Raw genomic sequence first — 14,832 nt, forward strand, 5'->3', positions numbered from 1 at the left:
GTTGTCACTTGTACTGTGCAGTAGCTTTTCCGCTTTCCCAAACCCAGAATGATTTATAGTGTTAATGTTTCATTTTCTTTTCTGTCAGACAAAAATTGCTCCACAGATATTGATGAATGCGCCTTCAAGCCCTGCCACAATGGAGGCCATTGCCACAATTTGATTGGTGAATTCTACTGCAGCTGTTTGCCAGGTAAGAAGTCAGGTGTTATTTTGGTGAGAAATGTTCTGTGGTATTTCTGAAATAAATATAGGTTTGTTTGTTAGTTTTTTTGTTTTAAAATAAGATCAAAGATCTAAACTTTTTAAAGTCATTTCTTTTGCTTGAAAAGAGAGAAGGACTCAGCAGGCACTCTTTTGAGTGTACTTGACAATTGTTATGACGCTAATGCCACCAGAATTTGCCTAGAAAACACGGCCTGGATCCCAGAAACTATGCCTTGTGAAATGCTGAATGAAGAGTCTCAGAATATCAGTGTTCTTCACTGAAGAATCTTTAAAGAACTCTACATTTCTGAACCTTTCCTAAAATTAATTTTCCATTTCTCCTTCTGGTTTCCTTCTTTTCTACTTGGAAAACTGATTTTAGAAATTTCTTACTGAAGAAAAAAATGTCAATTTAAATAGCAGATGTAATCAGTATTGCTTGCACTGAAGAGAGAAGCTATTAATAACTGAAATGAAGCCATCAACAATAACAGATCCATCTTTTTCTGTTTTAGTAGGCTTGGATAATTATTATCATATGCACAGTACCCTATAAATATATGAACTAACATACTTCATTGTGTTTGTTGTTGTTGTTGTTGTTTGTTTGTTTTTGTTTGGTTGTTTTGTTTTGATTTCTGTAAAGCTCGACTGATGTTATAGACCAGCTTCTATACATAGGACTGTAATACATTTTAATATAACAATCTCATTTAAATGTGATAATTGTATGATATCCAATTATTTATTTTTCCTTCTGCTTTCTTATTTGAGGGTCGGCTAATTATCATGTGATTGGAAAGAAGTAACTAAACTAAGAAAATGCAGGGCTTTTTCATTTGCTGTTCTTTCATAGTGCTAGGGCACTTGAATTAAACTTTGTTCCATCATGTCAAGTCAGCAATGTAGTAGTAAGAGGATCAAGCTTATTTTTAAACAGAAATATTTCTTTGTAATGAATAGAAAAAGGAAGTGGTTGAAATTATTACGTTCTTTTAAAAATTATGTGGCTTTTTTATGTTAGAGATTTAAGAATCACATACAAGCCATTTCATCTAATGTTTAAATTGCTTGAAATGTATTGAAGTGTAAAATGTAGGAATAACAATCACTGCTAGCACTGTTACTAAATCACAGCATACATCCATAAAAATAACATCAATAGATGCATAAAAAATAAGTGTTAGTAAATATAGAGGTAAGTGAATGTGTGCATTATACATGCACACACAAACAACCTCTTTTAAAATCTTGGAGTCTCCAGGGAGAATTTCAGGATGCAGAAAATCTGTTATGTCATTTTTGTTTTAATGTATTAAAATAGTTAATTGGTTAAGATTGATTGTTTGTATTAGGTTACTTTTACTTTTCAGATGGCAAAGTCTGTGACTACATTTCATTTCTCTTTCTTTAGCACCAAAACCTAATGTCGCACCTCATTTTGTCAAAGATTAGTTTGCTTTCTGCAATCATTAACACAACAAGAAGTATGAAAGCATCTGGCTGCTCTACAGGACTGAAATACTGAGATCATGTGCATGAAAAGAATATTAAAATGATGTAAAAGGCACTAATATGAGTTCTCAGACTACATATATTCTCCAGTTATGTTTTGATCACTTGTTAGATATAGTTTTTATGAAGAGTTATTACAGCTACAATATTCAGGATGAAAATTAATGATTTAGATGCTAAAAAGGCAGTTATGCATATGTGTTCTGGATTTGAAAGAAGAAAGCAAGGCAGTTTATAAATAAAAGAAGATAAATAATGTATAACAGCTACCTATTGTGAGGTTTATTACTAGAGAAACGGAATAGCTAACAGAGACATAAGTAGCTGTTATAGTAATTTTTCCACACTTCCAGAGAGTATCTTCTGGCAGGTGGTTACTTAGATGGAGAAAAACGTTCTAGAAAGTTCTGCATGTGGTAGCTGTTTCCCTTTTAAGAAGTGAGCACAGTCATTACCTTACTGCTAACTGGGGACTGGCAAGCACCTGCTCAGCTGGTTATTGATGAGCAATTATAACTTGGTAGGAAGGAGCATAGCTGCTAGAGTGTAGGAAATGAAAGTTTTGTAAATGTATAGGAGGAGTTCTGAAACTGTGTTAAGGATTTGAGGCCTTTGTAGTGATTGCAGAAATGGTAGACTCCAGCATCAGCTGAAGCAGGACAAGTCAATCTTCATACAAATGGTGTTACCAAAGCATCATGTGGATTCTTCTCCTTCCCTGGACATACTCAAAACCTGCCTGGAAACTTTCCTATACAACATACTGTAGGAAGCCTGCTTTAGCAGGAGACATAGGCTAGGTGATCTTCAGAAGTCACTTTCATTCCGTCTACAGTTCTGTGTATCTGAATTAGACCTTCTCACCCTGAAGAAAGTTTTGAGGGAACATCTACGGGGTGGGCACGGGAGGGAGGAAGATTACCACTCCCTCATGTGATAATACAAGGACTTCCAAGAGCTCAATATCAAAGTAAGATGAGGTAACGGATATGAATTGGAACACAGGAAAAATCTGATCAGATACTGTAAAAAACAAACAAAAACCCACACACTTGGACTTACTGATGGTGAGGATTTAACTTCCAGAATAAAATATTTTATCAGCGTATTACTGAATAAGGGATCTTTCCTCCATTTTAAGAATACTTTATAAATATAGTACTGGTAGTTGAACTTTCATAGTATCATAGTCTCGTGCGGGTTGGAAGGGACCTTAGAGATCATCGAGTCCAACCCCCAGGATTCAAGCCTCCTGTGTAGCAGAGCGGCACTTCTACCACTTGCTCCACAGGAGGATTTGAACCCAGGCTCCGGTGTTGCAAAGCAGCATTCCTACCACTGTGCCACTGGGGCACACAACTTTAAATGTAATTACCTGTTCTTGCATGGGTAGTATTTGACTGCAAGCATTTAGCCATATAGAAAAAAAAAAAAAAGAAAAAAAAAAAAGTTTTGTTTAATATTCATTAGGATGTCATCTTCCATCAATCAACTTTGTAGATGGAAGAAATGAAATGTTTGTTTGTATGCAATACTTCTGAAAAGCCAGAATTTACATGTATATTTTAAAACTTCTCAAATGTCACTTTCCCTCCATATGTTCATTTAATATTCTGTTAGGAAATGGTTTCCCAGCTGTGCTGAATTTTGGGGAGGGGAAAAAAAAAAAAGTAGTGTAGCAAAAGTGATTAAAATATTAATCTGTCATGCAGAAATCTTAAGTTGAAATAAGAAACTAGAGGAGTACTGTTTGTAGAAGAAGTGAGGAGTTGCTGTTTATTACTTGGAGAACAGTTAACTGGAATTTAAGGAAACATCAATTTAAAAGATGTTGGTATGTGCAGAAGGTATTCAGAAAGGTGAGAAAGATGATCACTGAAACAGAGCAGTTGCCTTATGGTAAAGCAAGTTTGTAGAAGAAGAAGATGAGAGAAAGTGTGCCCTGGTGGCGCAGTGGTAGGAATGCCGCATTGCAACACCGGGAGGCCCGGGTTCAAATCCCCCCTGTGGCACAAGTGGTAGAAGTGCCGCTCCGCTACACAGGGGCTCGAATCCCAGGGGTTGGACTCGATGATCTCTAAGGTCCCTTCCAACCCACACGAGACTGTGATACTGTGATACTGTGAAAATTGAGAAGCTTTGGAAGAAATTTGTGAAGGCAGTGGCAAAACTGAAAGCAGGTGAAGAGCTTTCAAAAAGTGCCATTTTTTTTCTAAATTTGTTACCTTAAATGTGATGTAATTAGACAATTTTAATTTTAAGGTTTGGTAATGGATTAGCCAAACGCTAAAATAAAGAGGCTTTAAGTGCACACTAATGTATGCTCTGACATCTTTAATACATCTGAATACTGAAGATTTCAAAGGGAGCAGACTACTGGAAATGACTAGGCTAATATGCTCTCACTAAATAGCCTTTCATATAAATTCTCTTAGAAGGTTTTGATCTAGATGCAAAATTACACTGATGGCACAGGATGCTTCTTATGTTCTTACAAGTTATTTTCTTGTAAGGTTTTGTAAAAGATAAAAACACCTAGTACACATCTTCTGTCTCCACTGATGCCACAAAAATGTATCATGTTTAATGGCTTTAAACTAAAAGAGGGTACATTTATACTAGATATTAGGAAGAAATTCATTACTGTGAGGGTGGTGAGACATTGGAACAAGTTGCCCAGAGAGGCTGTGGATGCCCCCTCCCTGGAAGCATTCAAGGCCAGGCTGGATGGAGCTGTGAGCAACCTGGTGTAGAGGAAGAAGTTCCTGCCTATAGCAGGGGGGTGGAATTAGATGATCTTAAAAGGTCCTTTTCAACCCAAACCATTACATGATCATCCCTGCTAAAGATAACTGTATGCATAAATATATATAGATATATTTTTTTTTCCCCAGTGGTATTAGTGCACGATTAGCATAATCATTAAAGAAGACTGATTTTGAAACAGAAATTCCTGTCAGTTGTGGTGCTTGGGCTGTTAGATTCAATGTAAAATAAATTTTTTGTTCAGTTTAGCATGTTGAATCAAGGAAGTATAATTCTGCTTAAGAGAACTCACACAGAGAAAAACCATTAATTAAATTCTTTACTGGGAGTTTCCCTGTTCTAAAGTTTACTGTACCATGAAATAAGACTGTACTTCCTTTCAAACCTTTCTGGCAACTGTTATTATGAAGTAAAAGTTTATTAATATTTGAAAGTTCTTTTAATTTATATTTGAAAGTTTTTACTTCTGGAAAGACTTCAGGAAAACTGTTACATCCTATGCCTGGAGAAAAAATGATGTGAATCATTGGGATAACAGCTAGGAAATAATTAAGAAATTATTCATTTCTTCACACTGCTATTACACAATCATCTTTAACCTAAAAGTTGTAGTGATTATTTTTTGCTTTAATTTCAAAAGTGGCCTGATAAGAAAGTCTGTACAGGACCTGTTAGGTCATGGCTTCAATTGGTGATTGAGCACCTGGGGAAGAGATGCAGCTAGACTTTGTTCTTTTCTCTGATATTTGTGAATGTTTATGTTTATTCTTACTTTCTGGAAATTCAGAGTTGTGGGGGTTGGAAGGCAGCTCTGGAGATCATTTAGTCCAACCCCCTGTTAAAGCAGGTTCCCTGCAGTAGGCTACACAGGAAAATTCCTTTGTGTTTTTGAGAATCTTGTTATGGTTTGCAGTTTGTTTTGTAATAGTTATATCCCTCACTGATAACATGATACTGTAGAAGGTCTGACTGTTCATTCCACTTCTATATGGAAGCTTTTACCAAATTAAAGGTCACTTATTTGTTACCATGCATATCATATTTTAGTCACAGAAAGCCTAGGAGAAAAGAAGGATTATTTTAAAGCTAGCACTAACTATGACAGTGAGTCATCTTTTATGAAGAATTGTGGAGGTTTGGCATTGATGGGCAGCTAACCAACACCATGCCACCCTCTTACTCCCCCTTCTTCAACAGAACAGGGGAAGAAAATATAACAAGAAAAGGGCTCGTGGGTTGAGATAAGAACAGGGAGATCAATCATCAGTTATTGTCAAACGGAAAACAGACTCAGAATAAAGGACATTAATGTAATTTATTATTTAGCAGACAAGAGCACTGAGAAAAAGCATGCTAAAACATTTCATCCACTGTCCTCTATCTCTTCCCCCAGAGTGGTGCAGAGAAGTAGGGAATGGGGGCTGCAGACTATCTCTGCTGTTCCTCTGTGGTCCCTCCAGCAGGATGCAGTCCCCAGGCTGCAGCTCCCCCAGCACAGCTCCAATGTGGCTCCATGCTGCTGGGATCCAACACTGTCCCCACAGGCAGCAGCTCCTTCACTGCAGACTGCTCTCCTCAGGCTGCAGCTCTTGTCCAGGCTGCTCTTGTGGGAGTATCTGTGGGCTTTGCCCTTCAGGCTTCATCCACTGCTGCACCATAGGCTCCTCTATTACTGCATATGGAGCTCTGCCCTGTGTAGTGCCCGTGGGCCTCTCTAGGCTGTGTGGAGCTTCTGCTCTGTATCTGCAGTAACTCCTGCTCTCCTTCTGCACTGATCTCTATTCCTGTAGGGCTGCTTTTCTCACATATTTCATTCCTCTCTCCCATCTGCAGTTGCACAGCATTTTTTTCCCTGCCTTAAATGCACTCTCCAGGCATTGCTCATGATGGCTCTGGCAGTGGTGCGTCCCTTTTGGAGCAGCTAGAGCTGGCTCTGTTATGACACTGAACAGCGCTGGACTGTGCTCACAGAGGTTGACCCTGCACACCCCTTCACTACCAAAACCTTGCCAGCTGTACCCAATACAAAAATAAAACTTGTAAATATTCAGAAGTGTTTGTTAAAGAAGAACTACAAAAACATAATCATGCAGTTCCATTCTTTGCTTTTTCATTCTGTGGTGTAATGGTTAACCTGTCCTCTTTCCTTTGTAACACCTACCCTAACTACCATACTGTTTAAGCATGGTACAAGTAAGTGTGTTTTATTTCAGCTTTCTAAAAAGATATATTAAACATGCTGAATAAATCATGTCCTTGTGAAACTCAGATGTTGCTGTGTGAGGGTGGTTGCTATAATTTTGTGCATGTCTCAGCAGAAATGTCAGACAAAACCAATTATGTTAATAAGACAGGATGCTGATAGGTGCTAGCCTCAAACTAAGAGACTGACAGATCAAAGGTGATAATCAGGCTAAGTAAAATTGTCTCATCTGAGGATCAAGGACAAAACCTAGAACTGCGGATGTTTACCCCATCAGAACCACCAAACCTGTTCTACAACAGGCCGGAATCCTGAAAATGAAAAAAAAAAAAAAGTACTTATCTTTACCTTCTAAATCTTATTCCTCTTTCTCTGATACTATTTCTTTAAGTAAAAGACTATTTTAGAATTAAGAAACAACTAATTTAAAAAATTTGTATCCTCCTCCTTATAAAAAATAACAACCACTCCTGGAGAAAGACTACAAAAACACGAGTCATTAATGGCTATTCCTCTCAAGCAAAGAATTGATTGGCTTTGTGTACAACCTGGTTTGAGGAAGTTAATTTTCTTCACAGCAGCCTCAGTGGACGTGTGCTTTAGACCTGTGACTAAAACAGGGTAAATAACACAGACTTGTTTTTCCTGTTGCTGAGCACTAAAGCTAAGAACATTTTTGGCTTCTTGTGCTGCCCTGCCATTGAGCAGGTGTAGAGTGTGTAAGAAGGGGACACAGCCTGGAGAGCTGACTCCAACTGGCTAAAAAGGTATTCCATCCTGTGTGATGTTTTGTTCAGCAATAAGTCTGGGTGGATATAGTTTGTACAAGTAGTTCTTGACTGTCTAGGTAAGGGTCTGCTGGAGCTGGGTGGTGACTGGAATGTCTTTGCACCACTTGATTTTCCACTTTTTCTTCACTCATTAACTGTCTTTATCCTTCATCACCTAGTATACTCTTTTAGTCCATCCATTTCTCAACCCATCTCAATGGATTTTTTTCTTATATATATTAATACCTTCAAAAAGTAATGCCATCGAAATAAATAAGAGGAAACTGCAAGAGAGAGAAAGAGCACGATAAAACTACTTGATAGTGCGCATGCTCAGCTACAAAACACTTTTTCAATGCAGTTGTCACCATTAGCTATGTGCTTTTGCTACTGATGAATAAGAGCCTGCATTTCTATGATTTCATGCTTGTAAAAATCTATGCAAGCGAATGTGACCTGCTGTTGCTGTTGTCTCTGCTGAAATGAATTGCCTGGCACTTCACTGTGCTTGCATCCACTGTTTGGTTTCCATAAACATTCAGCAAGCATCAGTGAGCATCACTGGGTACAGTTTTTTCTATGTGAAGAATTATACACTGTTGCTTCATGTGCACTTCTGTGTCAGATTTCCCCTCTACTGCTGTCTGTCACACAGCAACAAAACATAAAGGAGTTGTGGGAATGTTCACCCCTTACTGCTGTAACACCAACACCCACCTCTGATGCTGTGGACCATCATTAAAATAAGAGGCATTACTATTGGAGCAGCTCTTGACTTTAGTTCAAGCCCGTTCTGCTGTAGGGAATTGCATTGAAATTGTTGCTTGCTGCTAACAAGATGAAAAGCTGTAAATGTCAAGTCAGTGGAAATGCAACATGAGTTTGTTTTACATTTTCAAAAATAACAGGTATTTCAATAATTTTGTAATGCAACATTATTTTGCTTTTTAGCCATGTAATGTGCGGGCATTTAAAATAATATGGTATATACAAGACCTGTCAATCATATTAAAAATGTACATACTCCTCACTATTTACATTATTTTCACTAGAAGGATAAAATGGCACTATATTCAGTTTTAAATTTTCAGATTTGAAATGGTTATACTCTTGTTTTCAGTTGTCATACACACTGTACTGTTTTATAGAAACCCTGACATATAATTCTAATTGAAAGAGAAATTTGAAAAGTTTTATTCGAACAAAATGCTTCTAAAGAAATACAGCAAGTGATTACTGCAGCGGTCATGTAATTGCACAGATGCACTGTGTTCAAAGAGTTCACTGTATTCCATAATGCAGTGGTACCTTTGCCTTCTGCTGGTTTATACTGTTCACAGAAGCAGAGTAAAATTTTAATTTTTTGAATGTAACTTTTATGATTTCTTTAAGAAGTTGATGTAGATATACGACAACAGACAAAACTCTGCAGTTTCTACATAGTTGAAATTTCGTTACATAAATCAGTCACCTTCTTTTACTCAGACTAAAATATATTTCTTTTTGTAAATCAAAAACAGATAAAACAAGACTATTATTTACGTTCCTTGCAATAGATAGAGCTTTTAACTACAGATAGTTTTCTCAATAGATGAGAAATAAAGAAAAGGATAAGGAAACTGAGGAATGCAAATCATTACATGCCAGCATTCTAGGCAGTGTGATGAAGTATAAAGTGGGGGGGAAGGAAAAATATGGAAGCTGAAGGCACTGTAATGAAAACAGGAAGTGAAAAGCTAAGAGTAAATGGGAAGTGCAACATACTTTGCAAAGTTCATAGAGAAACCTTTTTACTAGGCTTTGGTTGTAAGGGAGGCTGTGATGAAGTAAGAGAAAATATGATGGAGATGGCAAATTTTGCACTGTTGTAAAAGAAGCTGAACTTATTAGGTCTAACAGCCTTACTAAGTTACTTTCTTTAACAATTTTTTTTTCTGTGTTCTTATCTTTATCTGTATAGTGCTTTATGACAGAGATAAGTGAAAACTTCTTGCAATAGAACACAAAAAAATTAAAAAAAATTGCTTGGCTTCCTCCATTTTTTCCAAAAATGTGCTGTCAGTTATGTGGCTAAAAATAAAAACTCTTTTTTCCTATTGATTAGCAGCTCATTTGTAGTGTCAGTTTTATCCTACAACCCTAACAGAGGTAACCTAATTTGTAGATGTTTTTTTTCTAATAGAAACAGCATTATTTATTTCGAAGTGGATAACAAAACATTGAGTTACTGTTAAGAAAAGCAGACAAAACAGTAATCTGTTAAGAAATATTTTAATGACTTATTACCAATTTTCCAGGTGAAGAAGTATTACCATGACAGCCCTCAGCTTGAGTCTATTCATTTCCAGAACTACTGTACAAGCAGTAGCAGAATGGACTGGAAATATCTGTTCTCTAACTATTATGCCGTTGCTTTAAAGATACTATTCAAATCTTTACAGTTGTATTGCAAAATTCACAAGTTTATACTATTCTTTAAAGGATTTAGTACTCAAAAATACCTATTTATTATTTTTTTTTAATATATGACTGTTTTGGCATCTCTGCATTTTTATTTTTCATCATATGATACATTAATCGATATGTTGTCTTTTAAGTGTCTCTTGGTGATTTGATGCATTTATAGGGAACAGGAAGCAAGATTACCTCTGACATTAAAAAAGAAAATAATGAAAAATATCAGGAAACTAAGGTTTATTATTCAAACAGGTAAACCAGTGAATCAACTCTAGAAAGTCATTTATTTCCTTCTAACATATGGATAAACTCTGATTTTTTTCTGTTTTCATGTAATCTTTGTGGACAATGAGAATCTGATTACAGCATTTACCAGAGGAATTAGATTTGTGTGTTGTTTGTGTTGATAACCCCAATATAAGAAAACTCCATTGTTTACTCCACTGAAGGTTTGTTTGATTCCTCTTCTGGAAGAGGTAAGAAAAAAAAAAGTGTGACAGTGAGCTACTGACTAACATACCCTATCAATGGGGTATTCTAGTTTTCCACTGTGTGATCTTTTTATCAATAGTATGCACAGACAACATAACTATACCTTTTGTAGAAAAATAAGTAGGTCTATATGCTTGTGTGAAACAAGGTCAGAATGGGCAAAACCTTCATAATGATAGGGGGCAATGTAATCAATCAAAATTAGCTGCATGAACAACTGAATGCATGTATAAGGGTATCTGGGCTTATTTAGAGTACTGTCCTTGGTGAGAGGAAAAAAGGGATTCAGGTAAGATACTCATGGATTTGAGAAAAGGAAGAACACTCAAGGTATTTATTAGTATATTTCCTGTGAAGAAATATCTGGAGAGTATTACATGCTATAGAAAACATATAGTGGTATAGATAAGTATACATTGCTATTAAAAAAAAAACCAATACAATTAATTACTAGTCTCATGTTGATACCAGTGCCCTTCTAACACTGTATAATCAATGCATATTTGTTATGGGAATAGATATTTTAAAATTATTTTTAAAGATGGCACATTCGTTCAAACTTTGTATTTTCAAGTTTTCAGCTTATCTTCAAAGGCATACATTGTAGATATTAAACTTTGTTCACTGTAGCAGGGAAGAGAAGAGATCACAAAGCAACTATATTGTGGAAAAAAATGCTCAAGTTAAATTGAACACACTATGAAGTGTAAGTCTGCCTATTTGCAGTCACTGTACAGAGGCAAGTATTTCTGCCACAGAAGTCAGTTCTAAATAAATGGTGACTAGAATAATAATGAATTCCTCATTCCTCTTATGCGTTGTCAGGCATAGCTAGACAGAAGAAGGTAAACATGAGTGTTTTAGAATTGGAACACTCTGATTGAAAATACCTCCCAGAACTACCTGAGGAACTGGTCTACAGAAGAGCAATAAAACACATTTCCTTAAAAGAGAACGATACCAGTAATGTGTTCATCCCACTTAGAGATTCTATGATGATAAGGAGTGAAGCATTCATCAGTAAGCTGGAGCACTCAACCTTTCTGCTTATCATGAAAGAAAATTAGTATCTGCATGTGTGGGGTGAGGTAAGGGCATGAGTAAATCCACAATCCAGTATTTGGAGTTTGTTTGTTTGTTGTTTTTTTTTGTGTCCGACTTCTTCATCTTCAGGTCTTCCGATGCTTGAGTTTCAGTCTGCCTGTTGCTCTGCCCAGTCCCTGGCTCCTTTATATTTTCTCCTTCTGGAATTAGAAGTGTAAAACAAACAAACAAACAAACAAAACAAGCAAACAAACAAATTATATAAAGTTTTTTGTTTGTTTTTGTTTATATATATACACATCCTTTCCTAGAAAGCAGCTAAAGAACCTAATGTTTTAATCAGTATGCTTAAAATCATACTATTTGCAAAACATTTGAAGTGATAATCAAACTACAGCCTTTCTCCTGAGTTAGTAAGTTGCAATTACATCTACATGTTGCATCTTGTTAATATGTATAATTGTCTACTCCAAAACTTCTGTTTCTGAAACGTAGGTATTTTGCTAAAGTCCAACACTTGGCTGAATATATTCAAATTTCAAATCAGAGATTTAAAGGTTTTGGAGTTAAGATCTGCTGTGTTGTTTGGCAGTCTTCTATCTAAACAATAAATAAATTATGGAGTGTATTTATATGGGGGAAAAAAGGTTTTTGGTCTGCTGCCACTTATTAGCAATATTAACAGTTTGGATGGCATTTCTTCCTTTCCTTTGATATTTTTATAGACTCATTTAATTCTCAATCTGTGATTTTGTTCTGTCTTTGTCCTTTCCTACTCTTCTTTAAAACAGTCTCCTTATTTAACAACTCACTGTCAAACCAAAGTAGCACTGTTTCAGTTGTAACTTTCTGTGGTTATATTTGCATTATTAATAAGCTGTGAAACTTTTGTATAAATTCATTGAGCTTTTCATCTAGTATAATCACCTGGCCAGATCCTCATCAAAGTCTATAGCTATTGCTTTACGTTCTTGAATCACTTACTGTTTTTTATTCAGCTCATCTGTCGCTAGAAGCAAACTTGTTGTTTGGTTTGTTTTTTATTTTTTTAGGTTTTTTTAGTTTTTTCTGGTATCATGGTATTGTTATCTGATGAGAAATGATGGTTCATATTTGGATCTTATAATTACAGTGTCTCATTGTTACAGCAGATAAACTGGAAAATATATGATGAACTAAAGGTATTCTTTGCTTCTTCTCTGCCCAAGATGTTGCTCTATCAAAAAATTCTAAGAAGTGGTTCAACCACAAAACTTTGTCTGCCAACATTAATATCATGGGTGTTATGGATAGCAGGCTTACGCGTTTTTATTTTTGTCTTCTTGTCTTCCTGAATTTTACTTTTAAATAAAATCTTACACATGAGTTGTGTATCAAACTTTATATTGCACTTCAGAAGCAATTCTAATTTAAATTAAGGCACTCAACTTACCTTCTGTAACAAATTTAATTTATTGCACTGCAGAGTTCTCCATTTAACTGAGTGTCAAACCACACTGTCGGGGGCGGCTCATCTTCCTATATCCTTATTCTTGACACATGAATACTGAGAGGTGAGCAGTGCCTCCAAGTTATGGCTGATGGAAGACAGGAACACTGACCACTGCTTATGCTGATTTTACTGAGAGGTTCATGTTAGTTGTACATATATATATATGTGTGTGTGTGTATGAATATATTCAGAAACATTGAGATGAGTTTTGTGCTATTACTAGGAAGTTAAAAAATATATTTAAATTATTACTATTGATGTTTATATCACAATCATTGCTTTTGTATTAAAACAGCTTATATAGAGAGTCTTAATTGAAATGCACAAGTGTTTATTTCTAAGAAATACATAATAAATTGTCAAATATAAGCTGTGAGAATGCACACGCAGACAAATAAGAAAAATCCGTCATGTTTTTCAGGTTTTAAGGAAGCACTGTTTTGAATTATTAGTGTACGCTTTTATGGTATGATCATTCATTACATTTTAATTCTTTTCATTAGAAACATTTCCTATTCTTTAAAAATAAATAAATAAATAGCTCAATATACAATTGAGAGTTTTTGATGGTATATTACATCAAGGAGAAAGATTCCCAATAGGATGTTAGATACAGCAGATGCATCGCTGGAAGTAATAGCTACAAAAGGAAGTACAAACAAACATTGTTAAAATGTTAAAAGCAAATAAAGAAAAACCCAACAACCACTTCAAAATATGCTGTTCCTTATAAATGTTGTTGAAACACTGACTACTGAAGCAAGGTGAAAGGGGTGATTATTTCTATAATTAAATAAAAAATATTAAATACAAGATAGAAATATTCCAGTGCCTATAAAGAGGAATAAAAAAAGACACTAAGTTCTCCAAGAAATATGCTTCTACAAAATAATTTTCTGAAAAAGCTTTTCAAGGACTTTTTTTTTTCCTTATTTTTCTCTCTAAGAGATGTGGCTCTGCCTCTGCTTTCCTATTGCTAAGGCACCATCAGTTTAATTTGGGTGAATATCATTACAGGTGCTGTAAACCAGGTGAGAATCAAGATGCTTAACCTCTTCATTTTTTGATGCAACTAAAAAATTTGTGCTGTAAGACAAATTATTAGTCTGATCCAGTGAAGTATTGATGTTTTTTACTTCTAAAAAATGCCTCTAGTGCAGAAGCTGTTAAATACTCATCTTCTGATGACTCCTTATTCTAACCAATTTTTCATTCCATCCAACTTGCAGATCTGTTATATTTGGGTAGATAATGTTCACAGTGGGAAATAATTAGTGAAAATCAGCTGCTATCCTCAAAGGCCTTGAAAGACTTTCTAGGTACATAAACTTATATTTTTTCCCAGTGCTTTGGCAAGGAAGAAAAAAATAATAATAATCCTGAACTATTTATCTCTGTAAGAATACTGAGAACTTGTTCTAAAAAACACCAAAGTAGCATCTACAGTTGTTTTGTTATGGGGAGGGGAGAGAAAAGGGGTGTGTCTGTGTAACTCAGCTTTATTTATCTGCTGCAGTTCTGTCATTTTTCAGATTGCGTAGTTATGTTTAATTAGGTGATATGACATGATGAATTGTATAATGACACAGATAATCAGAGCTATTACTATTAGTGAAATTCTTAGTCTTTATTTTTGTCTTTCACACAAAGGAATGTATAAATGCTTGAGGCTTTGCATAGAAATTATTTGAAGTGGTAACCTAGGGAAGGGTGATGTTGTTACTAACCTGTTGTTAGTAAGAAACAAGATATGTATTAAGTTCTTTACTATGAGAGTGGTGAGGTACTGGTACAGGCTGCCCAGAGAGGTTGTGGATGCCCCATCCTTAGAGGTGTTCAAGACCAAGTTGAATAGGGTGTTGGGAAGCCTGGTCTAGTACTAGAAG

General features: G+C 35.6%; 1 protein-coding gene across 3 annotated transcripts in view; it reads left to right on the forward strand.

Annotated features, from left to right (window-relative positions):
* The window catches only part of EYS (EGF-like photoreceptor maintenance factor), a 779,301-nt gene that overhangs the window by 257,965 nt on the left and 506,504 nt on the right, over nucleotides 1-14,832 (forward strand). For all 3 annotated transcript variants that reach the window (XM_085543820.1, XM_085543822.1, XM_085543821.1), the window contains one exon: nucleotides 89-193. In XM_085543820.1, coding sequence (XP_085399946.1) covers nucleotides 89-193 — 105 coding nt within the window. The remainder of the gene's footprint in view (nucleotides 1-88; nucleotides 194-14,832) is intronic.

The sequence above is a fragment of the Coturnix japonica genome, chromosome 3, assembly GCF_054131305.1.
Source record: "Coturnix japonica strain WE chromosome 3, WE-NBRP24, whole genome shotgun sequence".
In the NCBI taxonomy this organism is placed as follows: Eukaryota; Metazoa; Chordata; class Aves; order Galliformes; family Phasianidae; genus Coturnix; species Coturnix japonica.